This window comes from Henckelia pumila, chromosome 1 (assembly GCF_033568475.1).
Source record: "Henckelia pumila isolate YLH828 chromosome 1, ASM3356847v2, whole genome shotgun sequence".
Classification (NCBI taxonomy): Eukaryota; Viridiplantae; Streptophyta; class Magnoliopsida; order Lamiales; family Gesneriaceae; genus Henckelia; species Henckelia pumila.
In genome coordinates, this window is record NC_133120.1 from 118,599,330 (window position 1) to 118,624,531 (window position 25,202).

Here is a 25,202-nt window from a genome sequence, read left to right on the forward strand (position 1 = left end):
TCATTTTGAATCAGACGATCTGGAGATTATAGTTGAGTGGCCTTGGTAGGCGATTTACTACAAGTGTCTATTAACTCACTATAATGTCCTAGAGTCTAGAGGATTAAAATATACCTCGTCCACCTCAAAAGGGGAGTTCGGTGTGATTGTTGGATATTTTAACCTTGGGGTCCCAAACCAAAGAAAGAAAGAAAGAAGAATTCCTTCTGATTACCTGAGTCTGTTAATCGAGAGGTTTTAAAGTCATGCATATCATTTTATTCCGCAGTGAAATGAATTACTTGAAGATTATGTGGAATTTGATTATATATCTTGTTTTGATATATTATGTTATATTGTATGCTAGTCTCTTTTATTGAAAATTGTATTCTCACCGGATTATCCGGCTGTTGTCTTGTCTTTGTTTGTGTGCTTGGCAACAGGTGGGGCAGGACCGAGCCAGAGGCAGCATGGCTAAAGGTCGAGTTGATTAGAAGTGAGACTTGGTGTTTTGAGAGTCGAATTTGTAATCGAACCTAGATTGTATTCGAACTCTTGTTGCTGTATTATTTTGAATAAGTTAGATGGAAGCATGTTCTACTAGTTGAAGATTGTATAACTTTAGAACTACTTTGTAATGGATTATGCACGTGTATTAACGTTTTTGAGTTGCGTTGTAATGCATGATTTTGTTTTGGAAGTGTTGGAGTCGAGCCTCCTTGTTTTTCTGTTGTTTCCTTGTTCTGCAGCAGGGGGCGCTCGGTCTGCACTTTTTAGCAGACCGAGCGCACACCCCCATCGAGAAAAACAGCAGGTTGCTGTTTAGGGGCGCTCGGTCTGCACTTTTTAGCAGACCGAGCGCACCCCCTTAAAAAAGATCAGTTTTCTTTTAGTCTTGGATCTTGCATGCTTTAGTGTAGTTTAATCCAAGATTAGTCGATTAGCACCGAGGTCTCACAAAGGGTCTCAAAATTTTGATAATGTGATGATAAGATCAACCAGAAAAATTCAACAACAAATATTGTATTTAAGAAAGTTTTTCAAAATTTATAAGATAATTTTTTTGTTTTATAATTATATGATATATAATTTATATTTCGATTATTCGTTCAAATGTTCATTCTCACTATTTTTGCCGTTTAAAAAGTACTTTTTTTAACATTATTATTCTTATTACTCATTGTAAAATTAAATTTATTTGCATTTTAATTTTATAGTCAATATTTTTATTTGATCCAATTTAATTATATTATATACAAGATATAATCCGTGCATTGTATGGGTAAAATATCAGTTTATTTAATATAAAAGTTTTTTTTTTTTTATTTATTTGATGAGGGAAAAAACACTCACCCCTATCCTTTGGTCTCAGAGACAAACTGATCTCCAAGAATTGGAAGGCTCAGCTATGGCATCTTCTCTACTGTCCCTCTCCACTCCCACCCCTTCCACCACCACACCGCTGCTTCATCTTTCCTCTTCTCATTTCAAGGTACTGTGTATAACTCCGTCTATTCACTCATTCGGGTATCATGTATTCTCCAAGATTATCCAGTTTCCCTTGTATTTTTACAATCACGGCTTTAATTGTGCTTTTTTGCCGATTAACAGGGCAATATACGAACTTTGAAGGAGAACCCAATTGTATTTCCTTCCATAAAACTCTCCCAGCCCAAACCAAAGCAGAGGCAACCACTCGTGGTTCTGAATTCGGCTGCTTCTGGTGTCCAAGAGACAGAAATAGGCGGCCAGAGTGCGCGGTTTCGTCTTAATAACCTGGGCCCGCAACCCGGGTCGCGGAAGAAATCGAAGAGAAAGGGGAGAGGGCATGCGGCTGGACAGGGAGGCAGTTGTGGGTTTGGAATGAGAGGTCAGAAATCTAGGTCTGGTCCTGGGGTTCGAAAGGGGTTCGAAGGTGGACAGATGCCGTTGTACCGGAGGATTCCTAAGTTGAGAGGGATTGCTGGAGGTATGGTTTTGCTGTAAAGATTGAAAATTTCCTTGATTTTGTTCGTTTTCAGTATGTTTTTGTAGCTGGCTTAGCTTATACACAGATGTGTGGAAGTGTTTGTGGTATAGTTCATGGTGATTTTGGATAATGTTGATGATTTTTCCCTCGGGGATGTTTGGTTTGGTAAGCACTTGTAATTGTTTTATGATGTAGCTGGTTTAGATAATCCAACATAGCTTTCGAAGTCGCTAGCTATATAAACACTCTTGCATCATTGCAATTTCGGTACGCATGCTTCTATATTACTCGTATCTAATCATCATTGATCTGAATGCATTAGAATTACTTTTCTTTGTTCCCAAAAGAAAAGGATGGTGGACCGCTAGAATCTCAATGCCTGGAGATTGGATCTTGAAATGTGTTACTTTTCGAATAGGGCAATGTGGTTATCCAAAGTTCGGTGTCATGTTTAATTTAATGGGGAATGTAGTGGAAATATTGATTAATCACTCATATAGAATAGGATTTGGTGCAACCATTTGATATCCATTTTTAAAATAGTTTAGATATAGGTGCACTTGTTGAGTTTGCTGACGATTATGCGTCCACTCCCACTTGTGCATGCGTCAAAGGATTGACATTCGTTAGATCATGCTGCTCAATTCTAGAAATTTCACAAAGATTTTGATGTCAGTATGGTTATTTTTCTTAGCATCGATTTTGATTCCCTGCAAATCCTAATATCAGTAGACCGTTATAGTCTTCAACAAAAACTATTTAATTGTAATTATAATATTACTCAAGTATTTTCACTTGTAAAGTTGACCAGCTATTAGATATGCCCATGAATTTGCAGAACAATGTGGGAATGGAAATTGAAATATGTTATTGATTTGCTGAATCTATGAAATGAAAACTGAAATTACATTTGAATTGGTGAAAAAAGATATTTCAAAAAAATTGATTTGATCTGATGAGAGGATTAAAAATGAAAATGGTATTCGAATGGTTTGGTGTATGGTTCTGGTTGCTTCGCACTCAATTTCTCTATGCCAAAGAGTTGGATTTGGGAAGGATGTGAGGTGCCCCTTATTAATCATGATAAACAATAAATCTATGGTTTAATATGTCATGAATTGTAGAGGCTGAGATTGTAACAGAAGAGTATGCAGCAATCACATGGTAATGAGGTCAATGGCAAGATCATGACAAGTTAATGAGAGGTAGTGATAGGTCATCGAGTATGAATAATTACGATGATAATGAGATTATCTTAATTCAATTGTTTTGTGCAAGGAAAAAAGAAAGAGTAGTTTATGAATAATTACGATGATAATGAGATTATCTTAATTCAATTGTTTTGTGCAAGGAAAAAAGAAAGAGTAGTTTATCAAGTGAGAGTCTCGGAGCCTTTAGACCGTTACCATATTCAAACTATTGAATTATAAAGAACTATATTATGAAAAATGACATAGGACTTTTAACAGATTTAGAGAGGAATCATAACTGGAATGATAACAATAAATATCAAGAAACATTCAGTCGATTATATATAAGCTATAGAATTTATCTTCTGAAACATCAGCTGCAGAGAGTGAGTTAGACTAACCTCGAGTAGGTTTAATTCATGCTATTGTTGATATGCATCATTTTTCCCATAAGGTATGCATGCTGGACTGCCAAAGTACGTACCCGTCAACTTGAAAGATATTGCTGATGCGGGATTTCAAGAGGGAGAAGAGGTTTCGCTGGAGTCATTGAAGACAAAAGGTCTGATCAACCCATCGGGAAGGGAAAGGAGACTTCCTCTTAAGGTAATGATTAGACGATAACACTTAACTATATTTGCATTTGTTAGTCATTCTGACTTATAATCAATTATTACCACAATTATTTTGCACTTTTGAGAGGTCATGTTAAGCTGTAGATGTGAAATTGTGAATATGAGGTTTGAAGTTTTTTGTACATTCTTGACATATGCCCGACCATAATTTCTGCAATACCTGAATTGTGTTAGTAAACCGGAGAATGTTTAACAAAGAATGTACAAAAAGAACCCACAGGTTAGGCACTATCTATCCAGGCTGGGCCAGTTACTCTAACAAGGAGTTAACCAGCCCCCCTATATGTCAAGCCAAGATATTAACGAAAAAGAACCCAGAGTTTTGACACTAGCTTTTATACAGCCAGGTTGAATCTGATTATGACACCAGTTTAGAGAGGTAGCATGTCTCCTTTGCTGCCATTTAATGGTATCTCTCAACATGCAAATGATATTTTCCTTATCATAATTTCTTGTTTTCTTTTCTTCTTGTTTGCGTTCCTATCTTTGGAGGAAGTGCTGAAATCAATTGGAAGAAGGTGGTTGCATAGAAATTTAACAAACTCCATCTCATTGAATACCGATTCCAAGTTTTTTGTTTTTGTGGCATTCATTGATTTTATGATGTTAGTTTCATTTGTTTTTCTGAGACCGAAGTGATGGTTTCACATGATTGGATATTGTAAGACAAGATTTATTCATGGTTTTAAGCTGTAAATTTTTGTTGTGCTTACTTCCATGAGTTTGATCTTTTGAGTGGATACTTATGTTTGGAGTCTCTGTTGTCTAATATTAATGACCATTCACATGTATCCTTTGAATATTAACTCTAGGAATATATTTCTCAGTTTCTATCTGGCATCCAGGGATATGCTAAATTCTAAAATTAATATTGGGCCACCTTCTAGAATTTTGCTTGTTTAGGTACTAGTTTTATCATGTAGTTTTGTAATTTAGACCTGATTAACATATCCCAAACTAGTAAAGTCGGAAATATTTTGTTGGTCAGAAATCATGTCTGGTACTACACGAGCATTTGGAAAGCTCTTGTTGTAACATTGGAATTCTCTCTTTCTTTCAGATTCTAGGTGATGGAGAACTGAGTGTGAAACTCGAATTCAAGGCTCGTTCCTTCTCAAAATCGGCAAAGGAGAAACTTGAGGCTGCCGGTTGCCCCATAACCGTACTCCCAGGCCGGAAGAAGTGGGTCAAGCCATCAGTGGCTAAGAACATTGCACGAGCCGAAGAATATTTTGCCAAGAAAAGAGCAGCAGCAGCCGCAGCCGGTAACCCTTTTTGACCTTGATCGTTAACCTCAACTCGAACACCCAGTTTATGAAAGACACATTACACATTAAAGGGAGCTGTAAATCTACCATTTAATCCTGTTTGATACCATCTAGTAATTTTCTTGAATCTGTCGAGAGCGAGGTGGGAGTGGTTCAACCACGTCCCAACCGGAAGTTGAACATGTGTAGAATTACTGCAGTTCGAGATCTATTCATTTTTGTGCATTGTTTCTTTCTTTTTCCCTATATTTAATATAAAATCAAGTATGATGATAAGGTAAACGAGCTCCATTTTAAACTTGATGTGCATCAACAGTGCTTTTTATTGAAAATCACAAGTGTTGGATAAATATTGACAATGGCATAGGATAATGATACGTGTACGTGTCCGTAGAGTATTACATAGAGGGTTACACGCCTTATTAAATTAGGAAAATATCTCAAAAAAATTTTAATTTTTTTTTCTTTTCAACCTACAATTCCCTGTCTTGCTCAAAAAAACTTTTTCCTAAAATATTATTTTTTTATTTTATTATTTACTTATAGAATTAATTTTATCTAGTTCAACAAAAATAATTATTTTATAAAATTTTATAAAATAATTATGAAAATATATATAATTTTGTACCGAGTTCAACAAAAATAATAATTGTTTATTTTTTATTGTAAATATATTTTAAAATTAAACTTTCAAATTTAAATCATATATAAATGAGATTTTATTATTATGTATTTAAATTAAAATATATTTATTATTATGTGTAATAATTAATATTTTGTTTAAAAAAACAAAATAAAAAATCAAATCATGTAGATTTGGGTTGCTCGGATTAGTCGAATTCGGGTCAGTCGCTATTGATTTATTCAGGTTTGGTTTGAGAAATTTTTTTAAAATTTTTTTACTTATTTATAGAATTAAAAAATATTTACTATGTTTTTATATATTGTATGTTTGAAAAAAAAAAATTATTGTATATTATCATAGATTTTCAACATGCAATAATTATTTTGTAAAACATTGATTTTTAAAATAATTTCTATTTTGTGTAGTAAGTATATTTTAAATTTCGTACAATTAAACTTTCAAATTTAAATTATATAGAACTATATAATTAAGTGAGATTTTGTTATTTTATATTTAAATAAAAATATATTGATTATCATTATGTGTATTTAATTATTTTGTTAAAAATAAAAAATCAAATATTTCAGGTCCAACCCGAACCCCAAAACCTCAAACTTAATCCGATAATTTTTCGGTCAACTTGGATCGGGTTCAATTTTTACACTCCTAAAACTACACAATAAAAAATAAAAATATTTTTGTTAAGAGTTTTTTTGAGCAAAACAAACAATTGAAAATAAAGATATTGTAAAAGAATTTGATATGCTTTTCTAATTTATAGGGCGTGTAACTCCTTATGTAAGACTCTATGTACACATAACATTATTCATAAAAAAATGGAAGATTATTTTCTCAATTGCGAGTTTTATATAAAATAAAAATAAAAAATGTCAATGAATACTCAAAATTTGAATAATCATTCATAAATTGAATAAAATTTACATTCAATTACCAATGGTTTCCAACCAATTCCTTAGTTTAAGGTCATTGATTAGCCAATGGTGAGAGGAGTACATGCACTGCCTCAATATAGATTCAAAGGTTGAGATTTATCAAAACATGTAGGGTTTACGATTTTTTCAATGGACCTACAAATATTGATAAAATTTCACCCTTAAATATATCATTGAAATAGTGCCTGTAAAAGTAGGATGAAATTATTCAAATGTCTATCTCAAGGTGATGTTAGTGTTTGTAATTTATTTTAATGTTGAGGTAATATTTAAATATAAATATTTTATTTCATTCAATAACTTTGTACATTAAAAAAAACAAAATACAATTGCATATAGTTAAAAATTATATATATAATTACACGTAATTAAAATTTTATAACTTACACATTTTTTTTAAAAAAAAACAAAACAAAACACACATGAAAAATTGCACATGATTATAAAGTTGCGAATTCCACTATTCATGCTAAGCAAAATTCAGATATCCAAAAAAATGTTAGATTTCAACCTAGCATATGAGTAATACCTACATGATATATCTAATTTTCCATGATTTGTCATGTCAACAATATATAATTAATTATGCCTATATGTAAAAATAGAAATCGTTGGATGCATAATTTGGGTATTACTCATATGTTAGGATCTAATCTACCAAAAAAGGACGTTTATTTCAAACGAGTATGCCACCTAGACTTTTTTTATTAAAAAAATTCAAAACACATAAAAAATTTTAAAAAATAAAAATAAAAAGAGATCAATCTACTTCATCGCACACGAATGTTTCCGTGTGCGACTTCCTCGTTTCCTCGGTCATCGGAGGCCGAGGATGAAAGGGGGCAAACGAAGCGCCAGCTTCATGGCCCCTTGAGGCTTGAGCATTCCCTAACCCATTAGAAGTATATATTCTTGTAGCTAATGATTTGTGTCGCTTGCATGAAATCAATATCAAGAACCCGATTCTTCTCATTATCGACCACTACGTCACAGAATTTGCTTTAATAAATAACTTTATTTACGAACGAAATTTTTTTAAAAAAAAAAAAAAAAAGTCGCCGAAAGAAATGGAAACTTTTCCACCCTTTTGGATTAAGACAAGAAAACGACTTGACATTTTGCGTAGATTCGAAATTTTATTACCACATCCTTTTTCTGAGATGGAATTTCAAAAAGAAAAATGATTTCGCGATTTACTTTTCCTAAAATGCGCTCCAATGGAGCCACCACCCTATCCTATGTCAACTAAATATTCCTCCTCGTTGATTTGATTTCATTTTTTTCTTTATGATTTCTAGTGGGATATATGAGCAAATGGTGGGAGTGGGACTTACATATTTTAGGTTATACCAATATGTTTAAGTTTTATTTCTTATAAATAAATATTCTTTTATAAGAAAAACTTGCAATCTTTATTGAATAATTAATCAAAAATATAACGGAATACAAGTTTATCTAGCCAAATCAAGAAATCCCGACCAGACATCCGATAGTAGAAGAATAAAAGAGTAGAAACAGAAAATTAAATCAAAGTGTGTGCAACTGCATTCGTTGAAGTATTAAATATGAAAAAACAACGATACAATTGGACTCACGAGAAACTCCTAAACTTAACCGCAATGGTACTTATATAACATGTGGTTTGACTGTTTGTACAGCCAAAATAAATATTTTTCATAATTACATATGACGTGAGGTTATTGTTCACAGAGTTCTATCTATCTTACGACTATTATCTTAATTGTCAATCTAATGGTTCCATTATTTACCACGTCAGCTCCCCAACATTAATTATGCTTATGTGTTAAATATAGATCATTAGATCCATGGTTTGGATAATACCTAGGATACCGTTTGATATCATGGATGTGATGTACGATAGATGAATAAAAACATGATGAGATGTGAATAAGCAAGACATAGATATGAATAATATGTTGTTTGTATGTTTTTGATTTTGTTGGATTATTGTGTTTATTCTCTTAATTATCATTGTCAATTTCACACAATTTTACTTATATGACACTAATCCTCCATTAATACCATGGGTTGAGAGTTATTTGTCATCAAGTCTAGGCACCGTTTGGTTTGAGTGATAGGATAAGTAATCCATAGATAAGTAATATAATGTAAATTAAAAATAAATAAGAAAAAATAGTTAATACATTATTTGATTTGATGGATAAATTATAATTTATTTGATTTAATTGATGTAAAATTATTAATTAATAAATAGATAAATAATATGACGAAAATAAGACAAAATTGATTGGGATAAGTTATACATAGATTAATAATACATCAAATCAAACAATGCCTCATACCGGGTCATGAAATATCATTGGTTTAATAAAAACATGAGAGAAACATGAGATAAATAAAAATTTATGTTTTATCTTACTTTCATCTCATGTATCAAATGATAAGTAGGATCTCATTAACCGTTTTTGTAATAACCTCGTGTTCTAACACATTGTGAGAGGTTACATAGGGGACGATTGGGTGACTTTATAAATAAATATTCTTCTTTCTGAATCCTATAAATAAATGTTTTCGCAGCTTGCTCTTTCATGCTCATCCGGCTTTGTGACTTTTGTAGATACCCCCACTCGGCAATAAAGTGTCCAGATAATTAAAATCTATCTCATTAATAATTTAATTTACAAGTTAAAATTTTCGACTTTACTTTTTGTCCGGTCATTAAAGGAAGTTTTGCTTCTGTTTAATTAAGTGTATGATTGATGATGACATACGTTTTAATCTTTCTTAAATGCTAATTAAGATTGAAAAGTAGAGTTCACAGGCTTGTGGCTTGCTGGTTAACTCTGGTCACAAGCCGAGAGAGCTTGGATATGGTGGGACATCGTATTCTTGGATCTTGTAGGTAATAATGCGTAATATAACAACCATATTTAAAAATAATTTAAGTGAGTTTCAGTCATTGAGATACTTTGTAGCATATTTCATTAATTCGTATTGTATAGTAATCGTCGTCTGTATTTTACTATATAATAATTGTTAGGAATCAATCAAGAAGAGTTTGGTATTTCGAGAATTCACCACACAATCACACCAACAAGAACAATAACACAATCCCAGAAACCGATAAAACCAATGCACACAGATCAAACACCAACTCACGCGAAAGCAAATAAACGACGCAAGTATTTACATGGTTCGGCAAGAAATTTGCCTACGTCCACGGGAGAGCAACAAAACCACTTTATTAATCACCAACAGAAGAAATTCAAGCTCTAACACCAGAGCTTATTACAGAGACAGACCCGAAAGAAACTTTAACGCTAGATACAGACACAATTCAAGCTTGTTATCCTTGAATTCTTCCCGTCACAATCTGCGCTCCAGTTCTCTCCTCTCAAATCTCTCTTTTCTTCTCTCTCAAATATATTCTGGAGTTTGAATAATTTGATTTTTTGTTATGTTCGTTGCAGCCAGCTTCCATCTGCTTATATAGAGAATTACGTCGACTTTCATCTTGGGCTTTAGGTCAACAACAACTGACGACCCAATTATAAAGTCAACATGGTCCAACCCGATAAGCCTTCATTCATCAGTCTGATCTGCTCTCGTACTTCGATCCGCTTTGATTTGCCTTCAAGCTTACAGCTTCTCGGACACTTCATCTGACTTTTATCCGAGTCCCAGTACTCGAGCAATCGATCTGCATGAACTCATCTAAAGACTCATCTGACCATCAACTTCGATCAGATCCCAGTATTCGATCTGACCATGAACTCATCTGATCACTGAATTCATTTGATCTGTAATCTTTGATTTGATCTTTTCTCTATTCTTATTCAATATGATAGAAGCATACTTCAACAATAATAATAATAATGTGTCAACTCACTTAAAGCAACTATCTTGATTATTCTAATGGCTAGATGAAAAAAAAAAAATACTCAGAGACGGAGCTAGACTTTTTTTCACGAGGGGGGACTTTTTAAAAAAAATAAATAGGAATAAAATTTACAATATATTTTTTTCACGCTACGAAACCGGGGTTGGTTGACACCGGCGTTTTTCTCAAACACTCATTCGAAAAGAACAAGCCTCGGTTTTCAGAAACTCAAAAACCAGTCTATCTTATTCATAAAACTAAATTTACATTGTCTTTAAAACTAACTTGAATACGAATCTATGCAGAAATTAAACTGATACAAAGTTTAACGCAGTGGACAGGAAATAATAAATCTTATTTGCAAGAATCAGTCTTTTTCTTCACCAACCCCAGAACTAAATTCGCTCATCATCTTCTATTTTTTCTGCATTATTATCTGACATGTTTTGGGTAAGTGAGTGATATAATCGGCATCAGTAAATTGAAGAATCACCCCAGCTTTTAAAATCATTTTAACAGTAGTCTCATATACATATACATATCAAAACACGACAGAATGGAACAAGACAAGAATTATGTATTCATCTATAATAACAGAAATCGGTTTTATGCACCAAACTAACTTATGAACTTCGTGGCTAACTCATATTAGTTTCTTATATGATAATACTCTAAAAGGTGAGACATGTAATAAGTAATCAGCAATCGTTAATCAATAATATTTAGAATATGTATTTCTACACTAGTTCACAAGTTTCAGTGCATCAGTAATCAGAAATACAGTTTTCGGAATCAAGATTTTGAACACAATATCATGTTGGAATTAGTTTTAAAGCAGGTGATCAATTTTAAATTAGAAATCCCACTTACTGAGAGTTGCTAAAAATGTTTCGGTTGTTTTTAAAATTATCTTGCTCTTGCTCAACTGAACTGCTCGCTCAACTGAATGTTTGCTCAACTGAACTGCTTCCCTTGCCATTTTCTCACTCAAAATTCTATGTTTTTATGTTCAAGAGCTCAGGATTTGTGTAACATTGTATCTAATCCGATTGTTATTTATAAGCATAATTCTAATTGTTAAGCTTCCATTCAATGCTATTATTTGTCATAATTAAGAGGGTGTTTGGCTAAACTTATTAAAAAAGAGCTTATAAGCTCCTAGAGCTTAAAAGTTGTTTTACGAGCTTATAAGCTGTTAGAACTTATTTTAAAAATAAGTTGTTAAAGTGTTTGGGTAAACTTATTTTAAACAATTTAAAGATTTTGATATGTTTGGTATTATAAGATCTTTTTATTGTCAAAATTACCAAAAAGGGTATAATTATATGAAAATAATATTTCGAGTTATACATATACGAAAATAGTTTTAGTATTAAAATATAAAATTGTTTTAATATTTTACTTTAGAAAAATTTATGTGATTTGTAAATTTTTTTAAAATAATATTTAATATTTAATGTGTGGAGGATATGATGGAGATTTATGAATATATTCAAGGATATTTTAGAGAGACAGAATATTAAAATAAGATCTTTTTGAAAAAAGTATCTCCCCCTTACTTTTTTAAAAACAGCTTATAAGCTGTCAAACAGCTTATTTTGACAGCTTATAAGCTGTTTTAAAAAAATTTTGCCAAACAAAATTTGAGAGCTTAGCTTTTAAGCTCTGCCAAACACCCTCTAAAGCATCGGTTACATTTCTGAAACAGTTGGTCTTCTGGAATTTCAATCTAGTTACTGGTATGTTGAACTGCACTCAACTGAACTGAATTTTTTCAACTGAATTCAGTCTAATTGTTCAAGTTTTTCCCACTCCAACATGTCAGTTTCAGTTTTCTTCAAGTTTCCTCAACTGATTTTCGTTGTCAGTTTTCTTTCAGTTTCCTCAACTAATTTTCGTGGTCAGTTTTCTTTAGTCTAAATTAAATGACCAGTTTTCTTCCCACTGACCTAACTAATTTTTGGGTTCCCACAATTTTACTTAGATTTACAACAAAAAAACGTAATTGTAAAACTTTTTTTTTTTTTTAGAAAGTTAAGAAATTAAAAATTATTTATTGGGATAAATTTTTTAAGAGTACTTGAAACAAACGAGATGCTAAAAATGTTAGTATTTACAATAACAATTTTCAAAGAACTCCAATATTATATATGTATATACACGGTTACATACATGATTGCGCGTTACCTTTGCAATAACAAAATTATAACAATAAAAAGATATTTTCATTAGCATTATGATAGTTTTGTGATTTTCAAAGCAATATATATGTAACCGTGTATGTACATGTAGCATAACTCATTTTCAAAATACCATTTCTTAAAATAAAAACACGTTTTCTTATAACTCCATGAGTGTGTGTGTGTGTGAAATACAAATCAGTTGAGACTAGCTACTATACGTACGGTGATGATTAATAATTAAACAAACTTATGTAAATTCAAACCTTAAAATATTTATGAAATTATAGTTAAATTCCAACATAAGTAAAACTATACAAATTTACAAAGCAAAAAAATTTACAAATTTATATCAAGAAAATAAAAATGATTTTTGAGTGTATCGAAGTGCGTATAAAGGTGAAAATGATAATAATTTTTATGGATATAGTATGTCAAAACGGGTTTTGTACATGCTGCCACGGGGTAGTGCCCTGTGGGCAACGTGTACAAAACCCATTTGGAACTGTTGATGCTACCAGTTCCGTCAAAACGAGTTGATTGAACAGGTCGGTCCGTAACTTGCGGCAACAGTCATTAGATGGGGAGAATCGCAATATTACCACTTATTTTATGTTCTGGAAGGCGACCTGACAAAATTGGCGCGTTTTGATTGCTCTAATTAATATACAAAAAAAATAATTATTTATGTATTTGAAAACTAATTTTTTTTAAAAAAAAAACCGTAGTGTTTGATTAATTTTTTATTACTATAAACAATAAACTATAGTATTTGAGATTTTAAACATAAACTTTCAAGCCTAACTTAGAATATGGGATTCGAAGAAAATAAAAATAAACATCAAAACATCTTTATTTTATTTTAAAACAAAAAATTTTAAATCTATCTATATCTATATCTATACCTATTTAAAAGTGTGAATAAAAGGTCAAAGTTTTACGATTGTGAAATAAAAACTTTGTCCTTTTATTTACACTATAAGCAAAACCATATAAAAATATATAGGTTTATGAAAGTAAAAAAAAAACATTTTAGTTAGGGCATAAACGTAAATTAATATTTATATTATATGTAAAATTGATTATTATGATAATGTTAAAATTGACAAAGTGTGTGCATATTAGATAAGGATTCAGTTTCCAAAAAAAATTGAAATATCAAACTACTTTATTTTTTATTTTCTTGTAGATAAATGATAAGATCAAAATTAAAAAAGTGTGTACATATTAGATAATAAGGATTCAGTTTTCAAAAAAATTGAAATACCAAAATACTTTATTTTTTATTTTCTTGTAGATAAAGTGAATATATTTTTACACAAATATTTTTTAAAAAATTCAACAAAAATTTTAATTAAATACTAAGAGATTGAAACACCAGATATTTGATTTTTATTTGTTTGTAGATATCATATATACAAAAGTTGAAATTAAAAAAAGTTAACTAATTTTCCATTAAAAAAATTATGAGATAGTCTTACAATAAATGAAGGAATATTAAATACACTAAAATAAATAAGAATATGCATTTACTCTCAAAATAGAAAAAAAAAGGTTGAAATAAAAGATAAAATGTAAACGTTTTTAACTAATGACATTGAAAATTCAATCAAAAATTTTGGCAACAAAAATATTATAAGAAAAAAGAGATAATTAGATTTTGAAAAATAATAAATTAAAAAAAAGAGGGTGTCCAAAAATTACATCAATCATTAACGATATTGATATACAAGTAATCAAAGATGATACATACCAGAATGTAGTTGGGAACGCTAAAATTATTGTTATTTTTGTCACTAAAAATTTTTAGTAATAAAAAAAAGTATGTCCAATGAAAAAATAAAATAATAATGATAGTAAAATGTAAATGATTGATAGAAAAAGACATCAACACAAAAATTCTATTAAGATGATGTGTATATTGATTCTTTCATAGAGAAATACAAAAACGGATGGTAAATGGGGAAAAATGAGAGAGAAAATTTCAAAATATAAAAGGAAAAAATAATTGCACAATAATTTAAAGGTTTAGAATGCATTATCTATATTACATTTGTTTTTCATAAATCAATAGTCACAAAATAAATAATCAACACATAAGATAAAAAAATTACAAAATAAATATTTAATTTAATTAAGTTATCTCACTTATTAACAAATACAGAATACATAATATTACTTGAAAACATACATACATGAGTTAAAAAATAAGACGAATTCATGATAAAAAATAGACCATAATTGCACAAGAATTAAAAAAATAGAAAACATTAGCTGTAATGATTGCATATGTTTCAATATCAATATTGTGACAAGGTAAAACTACATTAAATACTATATTTATAATCTTACGTGAGTTATTGATAATGTCTTATTCTAAACTGTTAATATAGCTAGATATAAAATAATGATGACCATAAATGAAAAAATTATTGAAACTCGGGGGTTACATTGTTCGAAAATATTGTAAATTTTTTTATTAGTTGTAGTGTTAAAAATTATATTGATTCCATAACTAAACATGTAATAGTTTTTCTTTCAAATAGTATATATATTACCAATTATTATAAAATATACTTTATTTAAAGAACGACAACACTTCAATAAAGGGATGATAATGGACCGGCTCTAAACTTAGCCTTGTATTAAACCTGCGAAAGAGAGACAAGTTTAGACTCGCCCAAACGTGTTCACAAACAAGTCCTCGTGGGTCTTCGCGTTTGGCCAGACCCACCATAGAAATTGCTATTAATAAATATGATAAGAATATTGATTTTTTCATAGAGAAAAAATAATGCATGATACATGGACAAAAAATCGTGAAATAGATAAAAATTCAATATATGGAGGAAAAATATTTATTAATAATTTAAATTAAAGTTTAGAATGCATTATATATATTATTTTTATTATTATTATTATTATTATTATTATTATTATTATTATTATTATTATTATTATTATCAATACTCATAAAAATAGCAATTAACACATAAATTAAAACATTATAAAATAAATATTTTATTTAATTTGATTAACATATCTCACTTATTAGTAAATACATAATAAATCATATCGATTCAGAGCATACATACATAAGAAAGAAAATAAAACAAATGCATGGTACCAAACATATCATACTTGCTCAATATTAATCAACCAAATGATGAGAACTCGAGTTAATAATTAATTCTTTCACAGAGAAATAAAAAATGAATGGTAAATGGAAAAAAAAACTGAGAGAGAAAAATTCAAAATATAAAAGCAAAAAATAATTGCGCAATAATTTAAATTAAGATTTAGAATGCATTATCTATATTATATTTGTTTTCCATAAATCAATAGTTACAAAATAAAAAATCAACTCTAAAGATAAGAGATTACAAAATAAACCTTTAATTTAATTAACTTATCTCACTTATTAACAAATACATAATAAATAATATTGTTTGAAAGCATACATACATGAGTTAGAAAATAAGACGAATTCAAGATACGAAACAAACCATAATTGCTTAAGATTAATCAAGAAAACAATAGAAAACACTAACTGTAATAATTGTATATGTTTCAATATCAACATTGTGACAAGGCAAAACTACATTAAATACTATATTTATAAACTTACATGAGTTATTGATAATGTTTTATTCTAAACTGTTAATGTAGATATAAAATAATGATGACCATAAATGATAAAAATATTGAAACTCGGGGGTTATATTGTTCGAAAATATTGCAAATTTTTTTTATTAGTTGCACTGTTAAATATTATATTGATTCCATAACTAAACATGTAATATTTTTTCTTTCAAATAGTATATATATATTACCAATTATTATAAAATATACTTTATTTAAAGAACGACAACACTTCAATAAAAGGATGATAATGAACCAGGTCTAAACTTAACCTTGTATTAAACCTGCCCGAAGAGACGAGTTTAGAATCGCCCAAACGTGTTTACAAACAGGTCCGGGTGGGTCTTCGCGTTTGGCCAGACTCACTATATAAATTGCTATTAATAAAGATGATAAGAATATTGACTTTTTCATAGAGAAAAAATAATGCATGATAAATAGAAAAAAAAAATCGTGAAAGAGATAAAAATTTAACATATAGTGTAAAAAATATTTATTAATAATTTAAATTAAGGTTTAGAATGCATTATATATGTTATTATTATTATTTTTTTTTATTATCATTATTATTATTATTACATAAATCAATACTTGTAAAACAAATAACTAACACATTAAATTAGAACATTAAAAAATGAATATTTTATTTAATTTGATTAACATATCTCACTTATTATCAAATACATAATAAATCATATCGATTCAGAGCATACATACATAAGAAAAAAAATAAAACAAATGCATGGTACCAAACATGTCATACTTGCTCAATATTAATCAATCAAATGATGGAAACTCAAGTTAATAATTGCATAAGAATCAATATCAATATTATGCCAAAATAAAACTATATTAAATATTATATCTATAGGCTAACATGAGTTATTGATAATGTATTATTTTAAACTGTTAATATATATAGCTATAAAATAGCGATGACTGTAAGTGATGAATATTGAAACTGTAAGATTTTGGTAAAGTGACAAGCGATCGGTCCTACAATTGATATCAGAGCTAAGGTCATGAGTTCGATTCTCATTGATTACAAGGAGTGCAATGAAGATTGTTGAATGCAATAATTGTCCTTGCTGGGTAAAACAATCGAACCATGACGCTTGGCTGCTGTGCGGTTTAAAAGATTTGAATTGCACTATTACCGTCAGTTATAGCTTTTGATAAAGCAGCAAGCGATCGGTCCTATATATTGTTACAAATTATTAATAAAATCTTCTTTATTTATAGGACAACATCACTTCAATATACTACAAGATTTTAGAGACACGAAATAAAAAAATATATACATTTATTCTCAAAATGGATAAGACGGTTGAAATACAAGACAAAATGTTAATATTTTTAATCAAAAGCATTCAAAATTCGAGCAAAAATTTAACAACAAAAAATATTGCAATAGTAGATTTCGAACAACTTAGCATGAAATTAAAAATAGAAAAAACGTTCAATAACACATTGATTATTAACGATATTGACTTACAAGTAATAGAATATAATACCACAAGAATGGAGATTGGAGACAATGAAATTATTTATACTCTTGCAAAGAATTATTTCAGCATATATGATCCAACAAAAGAATCAAATAAAAAAGATATAAAAATAAAAATAATTGATAGAGAAAAAATCACAAGAATTATTATCGATTATGATAAGAAAATTAATTTTTTTAAGAATAAATAATGGATGGCAAACGAAAAAATCGTGAAAGAAGAAAATGGTTATGTAAAGAAAGAAAAAACGTTATAATTTAATTTAGAGTTTAGAATGCATTATATTTATTATTATTATTTTCTCAAAATCAGTAGTGGTAAAATAATTTTTCAACACTATGTATTATTTATTATATTTTTTTCTTAAATTTTATTTATTAAATATGTTATGTCATCAAATTATATATTTTCCTCAATGTCTAATTTATACAAAATTATAGTATTTGTTACAATCATTAATTGCAATAACATCTATAAATTCAATTAGACTTGTAACATATAAAATATTTAAACAAAGATTATTCGTACTCATTTTATAAAAAATGTTGTAAAGATCGTATTACATTGAATTTAATATTTACTAAAATATTATGAAGATTATTAACTAATTGCATGTTTATATCTTCTCATCTCAACTCATTTATTTAACAACATTTATCGATAATAAAAATTTGTTCCCACGTGACTTTTAATAATGGAAAAAAAAACACTGAAAGTACTCCTCCTTTCATTCACTAAATAATTATAATAATAATATATTTTAGCAAATTTATTATCCAATTGTAACTATATTTCACGTGTATGCTTTAAATTCTAAAATAATAATATTGTTTCAAATATAACATAAATTGTTTATAATTCTAGTCGTAATTAATAACTTAAATAATTTTTAAAAAATAATTAATCATGTTAAATTCTGTGCACCCGAATCTTCATATCAAAAAACATGGGCCCTTGAATTTAGCACATACGCATTGTCCATGTGCTAGCATAGAGAAAGCCATTGATGACATGGATTACTAAAAAGCACGAGAGAGAGACCCAAAACAAATGAAATCACTTGATTAAACCCCAAATTTAATCACAGTGTTTTTCAAAAAAAAAAAAAAAAAAAAAGGGTTAAAAGTAAAAAAAGAAATAGGATTCCCCAGGTGGCAGGTTACTTTGTCTTTGGAAAGAGTTTGTTTTAAAATTTTGAATCTTCATAAAAGCACTACCCCGCATGCACACGCCATTATCATCACTAAATTATATATGGGTTAATGGGATCTAACGAGCTTGGGTCAAGAGTACGGGTGACAATAAGTCGATTTAAACTCGATCAAACAAGATCAACATGGACAAAGGTTTTGCTAGATCCGGCCTGAAACATTAAATAATTTAAAAATTACATTTAATTAAACTTGAATTGATTTAAATCAAGTTAATAAAGAGTATTTTGGGGGAAAAAAAGTGTAATAGTATATCTTTGAAGTAAATGAGTCAAGACTCAAGAGTACATTGGTTTCATTTAAGAGTAGATCTCTTGTGACATTTATATCTATGACCAAAACAACAAAAGATCAACAATCAAGCCTATTAATTCGAACACATACAAGCACTAGTTCGGTGTCCAGAGTTGTTAATAACAAATATCAACCCGAATATGGTGCTTCCGAAGAAATATTTTTCATATAATTCAATTAAGTCCGAGATTTTTTTTACAAAATTGAACAATAGAACAGTCACCTAAAATTTGTTTTTCATTTAATTAGTGATTTTCCATTAGAAAGAATTCACTCAAGTTGAATGTGTGTAACATATCTTTAAAATAATTTCATGGGATCGCTTTGTTAACTTGAATGATAAAACATTGATGAATTATAAAATTTGTTTCGACAAATGTTTGACGCGATTTTACAAAAAATGGAAGCTATAAATCATTAATTTATTCATATATACTGATATATCCTCTATACAACACACGTATTTCATTATTTCATCCCACGAATGAATCGATTTCTACTCAATTATCAATTATATAATAAACACGTTGAACATCTCCTCTGTGCATAAGCTTGTTAGTTGGTACCATAATTACATTTTGACTAGTCAACTTTCACTGTTTAGGTTTGGCTCCTATAAAAATAAATTAAATAAAAACTTAAAGATTCTAATGTTACAGCTATATTAATCTATTCTTGTTTGCTTGTCTTTATAGCCAGTAGTGTCTCCAAAATATAAATTAATATTAAAAAAGACCCATGATCTACTTTTGAATAAATAATTTATATTTCATCACAACCCCTAACGCTCCTCCAAATTTCTCTCTTTCTTTATATTTTGGTGGGGGCTCCTACCATTTCTAAAATTGACAAGTATTAATAATCAGTGTAAAAATTTGATTATGTTGCTTTTGTTCCTATATGTGTTACGGATTGACTCAATTTATATATGTAAAAAACGTAATAATTTTGATATAAAAAATATTATTTTTTTAATAGTCGGATCAGTTCAAAATCCATCACATGTATATGAATTTTAGTGTAAAAAAATGATACTATAGTGGTTAATTAATTATTTCCGCAACGCTATAATGTTCATACTAATTTCGTGTGTTTATATTTTAAACATCATATTCAATTCTTGAATAAGGTACATGAACTTGTTCTATACAAAGATGGAAACAAAATCATTCACTATGGAATCTTGTTCAATATTTAGTAACATTATATATTAATATAATTAAATTAATTTTTATGGTAATATTTATATTGTTTTTTTAAAAAAAGGATATGTGATGATATTAATTAAATTATAATTGTTTGATATAGGTGGGGATAACATGTCTAAATAAAAATAAAATAAAATAATTTGGTCTGTTCCACAACTTGTATAAATACAATAGAACCGTTCAGGAATCCCTCTCCCCTCTTTGCCCGAGCCTCACTCTTTTCCTGCTCTTCGTTTTTTTTTCTCTTTCTTTTTTCTTTTATTTTTTTTCCCTCTCGGAATCCTCTCTTTTTGGAGGCGCTTCGCAATTGTGTACAGCTCTTCCAGGTAAATTTTAGATCTCATCTTTTGAATTTTTTTTAGCTACTTCGCCTTCTTGCAGCTGGGATGAAGGTGGGCTACTTCTGGGGGAGAAAAAACGAAAAAATTCGTGTAATTATGTAGTACTATTGCTGCGATTCTTGTATATTGAGGTGGGCTCAGTTTGAAAAATTTTCCTGCAAAATAAAAAGCAAGTCTTTGATGTGCAGAAGCTTGAATCGTGGCTAATTTCTTTCTTTCTTTCTTTCTTTCCTTTTTTTTTTTTTTTTTTGCGGATGTGTATATTTTTTCTTCAGAGTTGAGAGTTCTTATAACTTGTGATGGTATCCGATATAATATGTATATGGGATTTGAAAAACATTTATACCTCCAGATCTGTTAAATTTGCAGCTGAATTTTCATTATATCTTTTAATCTTCCAGATTTGGGTCGTGAGATTTTTCTTGATCTATTAACCCAAAGCGTTTCATATTTCAGAATGATGGAAAAAAAAAACCCAAACTTTCGATTTTTCCCACGGATCTGTGTTTGTCCTTTAAGACTACTGGAAAAAGAAATTAATTTTTTAATCTTGTATGTGCACTATGTGTTTTGTCTGAAAGAACAAGTCAAATTGAGCCGACTCTTTTTCCAATTTACCCACTTTGTCCGGATCTTAATCACGCTTGAAATAAAATTAAAGAAACATATTTATAGCATTCTCAGTTAATTCAAGTTGTTTGCTTCCCTCTTTGTCTACAGATCTATCATATCCCTTTGCCTTGAATTTGTTTTTCTAACCAAGATTTCAACTTTCTTGACATTATCAGGTGTATTATATTTAAAAATGAATCACTATTCAATTCAAAAGAAGGGCTTTGTTTCCTGTGAAGAGATGATAGGGATCACCGCTGCTGGCGGCGGCGGAGGAAGATCTGTGGAGAGAAAAGAAACTGTTGTTTGCCCAAAGCCACGGCGGGTCGGCTTGATCCATACCACCCTTAGCGACTTTTCGGCTATGAGACCTCTCCGATGGCATGTCAGGTCAATTTTGTAATTTTACATACCTTTTTATGGTCTTTTACTTTAGAATTTTAATTATTTCCAGCATTTTAGTTTTTTTTTTTAAAAAAAATTTGTTTTCTTTGGTAGCAGCCATCAGCAAGAGATTTGTGAAGTTAAAGCTGGAAATGAACTGCTTGACATCATTCTTGCAAAGGTTGTTTTCTGTATAATTATTGTTTGAAAATGGATGGATCAGATGGATCATTCATTCTGTGTGACTTTATTTTGCATTTAATATTATTAGCAACTACAATTTGTTGCTTATTTAAAGCATTCAACCTGCCTCTGAAATTTGGTTTTCGATCTAACAGGGTGGTTCCGGTGTTGATCAATCCGTTACCCATGTAGCCTCGTCGCCCCCATTTTTTTCCGGGTCGCCACCAAGTAGAGTATCTAACCCACTAACTCAGGACGCGCGCTTCGGGGACGCGAAAATTTACCCTGTCTCGCCGCGCGCAATCCCAACAACCCCATCAGCAGAAGGGTCTGGTCTGGCCCCTTCCCCATCGTCCACTCGCAAGGGTGGATGTGTTCGAGCAAATTTTGGTAACAATCCGGCCGTGAGAGTCGAGGGGTTCGACTGCCTCGACAGGGATAGGCGAAACTGCAGCATCCCAGCCCTGGCCTAGAGTGTACTTGTACAAAGAATCCGAGGCCGATTTTCGACCAACTCACAAGAAGATGATTTTTGCACAATGTTGATGTTGTGTGAGCTAAGGAATAGGTGTATTATTGATAATTTTTGTCCAAAAAGTGTATATATAATGTTATTTGAATGCGTCTGTAATTAAAGGGGAATGCATTGTAAGTATGAGATGGAAGTTATTAACCGATTTTAGCCCCTCTTTGTAATAGTGTAAGTAAGAGATGAGAGGAGGGGGATTCTTGGTCATTTGTGTCCGTTTAGGGGGTCATTTTTGAGATTTGATTCCGAGTAGAATTTGTATAATAGAGAAATCTACGTGGTATTGAGTCATTGCCCTAATCTTTTTGTTTCTTTTTGGGAAGAGTCGTTATCTTTTGTAGCCCAATTCGCTTTGTATATATATATATATTATAAAATTCAACTTTTGTATAGATAATAACAATTCAAAGGGTGGTGTTTATTTTTGGTTCCAAAAGTTGCTATCATGCTAATATTATTATATTTAGTGCTTTGCATGATGATGCGTGTCTCGTTTGTTTGCCACGCGAAATTGTGGAACATTATTGCGTCAATGGGTCGATGATTATCTTCGATCTAGCTCAATTTTTATTTATGGATTTATTTTTTTCCGGGTGGGGATGTTTTTTCGCTATCACCTGGTTCGAAAAGTGTTATATTAAAATATAGAAGAAAATCATATATAGTTTTTTGTTTTACACAAACTTTTGTAAGCGCGTGTGTGTCAGGCCTGGGTACAAACATATGTTTTAAGTTGTTTTCAATTAAAAACACAAAACGTTTTTAAAATATATGTTTAAAAGAAACAAATGAATTTACAACAAAAACTACTTGTAAGTTGTAACTAAAATCATGAAATTGAGAACATATATATTGCTGAAAATTGAGAAGTAGCGGAGAGAATATTGGCAAAAGTTGTTTGGTGATTGAAGTTAATTCTCCTTGTCGTTTCTTGCCCCCTAGTCTTTGAAATTTCAAGGTCGCACAAAATTGCGAATTCGATGTGAAAAATAATGGCAGTATATTTTATATTATTTCCAAAATTGAGGCACTAAAATATTTTTGAAGTCGTCTGCATTATTCATTATAGCACAAGAGACAATTACAAACTATTTGGGTCTTTGTACGCATCTTTTCATGCAAAATTTCGGAATTAATTTTAAGATATGCAAACATTTTTGAGAAATTTTGGAGGAAAAAAGAGACTTTCAGAAGTTGAGACTCACTTTGGTAGGTCGAAGTAAAAAAAAATGCCAAGATTTTCTATAATTTTAAAGAATGCAATCAAGGAGTGCAACCACATTTATTACTTAGAAGTAGTTATATTCAAATCAGTTAGTTAATTATTTGAAGGAGTAGTTAAAGTTATTGTATATAAGCCCCCACAGTATGAGCCCCAATTCTTCCATCAAGCTGTCTTGTTTGGATGGCTGCAATGCTGGAGGAACTCAATGCTATGGAATCTAACAACACTTGGTCAGTGGTACCATTACTTTGGGCAAACAATCTATCGGCTGTCGATAGGTTTATAAGGTGAAATATGCATCGGATGGATCAGTAGACCGCCTGAAGGCCCGTTTGGTTGCCCGGTGTGAAGACTCGGACCAACCATGAAAGAGAGATGACACGTGCATTTCGATTTTGAACAACAAACAAAGAATATTTCGAAAATGTCATTTAAATTGGCTTTTGTGGGTAGTTAAACAAGCCATAAAGTCAATAATGAAGGCTAATTTCAGTTCAAAAAAACCAAGAGCCATGAACCACCATTATTTCATCATTATATCAAGACATAATGGCCATAATGCTAGGATGGATTGACCCTTCAAGCTTCTATAATCCACCTATATATATCAGCTGAAGGGAGAAATCACACCCAAAAACGCAGAAAAACACCTCCCAAAATTCGATTATAAGCTCCTAAAATTTAAGCATTTCTGCAACAGTTAGAAGGTCATCTTTCAGAACCTCTTTTCGCCAATACAAAGATCATAATCTGATCTCACCGTTCACAATGTACCTTTTTATGTTGTACATACTCTGTTCAAGTTTCAACCCAATCCAACGGTTATATTTGTGTAAAACGCCTTCTCAAGAATACTGCACAGATTATAAGCGAGAAAATACAAGTGACGATTTCCAGATCCTCCACCGAAGCTGAATACCGCGCATTGGCCAGTACCACAAGTGAAATTCTATGGCTCCTACACTTAATCAAGGACTTCCAGATTGATTCTCCCACACCAGTCAACATCTTTTTTGACAATCAATCGGCTATGCATCTTGCCATCAATTCGGTCTTTCATGAGCACACCTAACACATAGAGATTGATTGCCACTTTATTCGAAGCAAAATCACTAACGGGATCATTAAACTTCTACCCATTCGCTCGCATCTTCAACTTCCAGTCTGCGGACATGTTCAAAAAGCCGCTTTCACATTCAACATTATCCTCGTTGTTCAAGATGTCCCTCAAGAACATATCTAATCCATCTTGAGGAGGGATATTAGAACTAAAATCAGTAGAAATAGTTATATTCGATCAGTTAGTTAGCTAATTTGTTGAAGGAGAAGTTAAAACTTCTTGTATATAAAATTATAAACTCTTGGAAATATTCTCATTCAAAGTGAAAAATTCATTTATCAAAT

At 30.4% G+C, this 25,202-nt stretch overlaps 2 protein-coding genes across 3 annotated transcripts; both read left to right on the forward strand.

Annotated features, from left to right (window-relative positions):
* Window positions 1-1,328: 1,328 nt before the first annotated feature.
* On the forward strand, window positions 1,329-5,317 carry LOC140875118 (large ribosomal subunit protein uL15c). Its single transcript, XM_073278665.1, has 4 exons — window positions 1,329-1,471; window positions 1,591-1,948; window positions 3,593-3,744; window positions 4,834-5,317. Exons 1-4 carry the CDS (start codon window positions 1,388-1,390, stop codon window positions 5,050-5,052), a joined length of 813 nt encoding a protein of 270 aa, XP_073134766.1. The 5' UTR covers window positions 1,329-1,387; the 3' UTR covers window positions 5,053-5,317.
* A 15,410-nt stretch (window positions 5,318-20,727) lies between these two features.
* On the forward strand, window positions 20,728-22,998 carry LOC140875322 (uncharacterized). Of its 2 annotated transcripts, XM_073278983.1 has the most exons (4): window positions 20,728-20,850; window positions 21,654-21,867; window positions 21,979-22,042; window positions 22,200-22,997. In XM_073278983.1, the coding sequence occupies exons 2-4, from the start codon at window positions 21,671-21,673 to the stop codon at window positions 22,515-22,517; spliced, it is 579 nt and encodes a 192-aa protein (XP_073135084.1). In that variant the 5' UTR covers window positions 20,728-20,850; window positions 21,654-21,670; the 3' UTR covers window positions 22,518-22,997. The 2 variants fall into 2 exon arrangements, with proteins under 2 accessions (XP_073135084.1, XP_073135085.1); XM_073278984.1 differs by lacking the exon at window positions 20,728-20,850 and having other exon boundaries at window positions 22,200-22,998.
* Window positions 22,999-25,202: the final 2,204 nt, after the last annotated feature.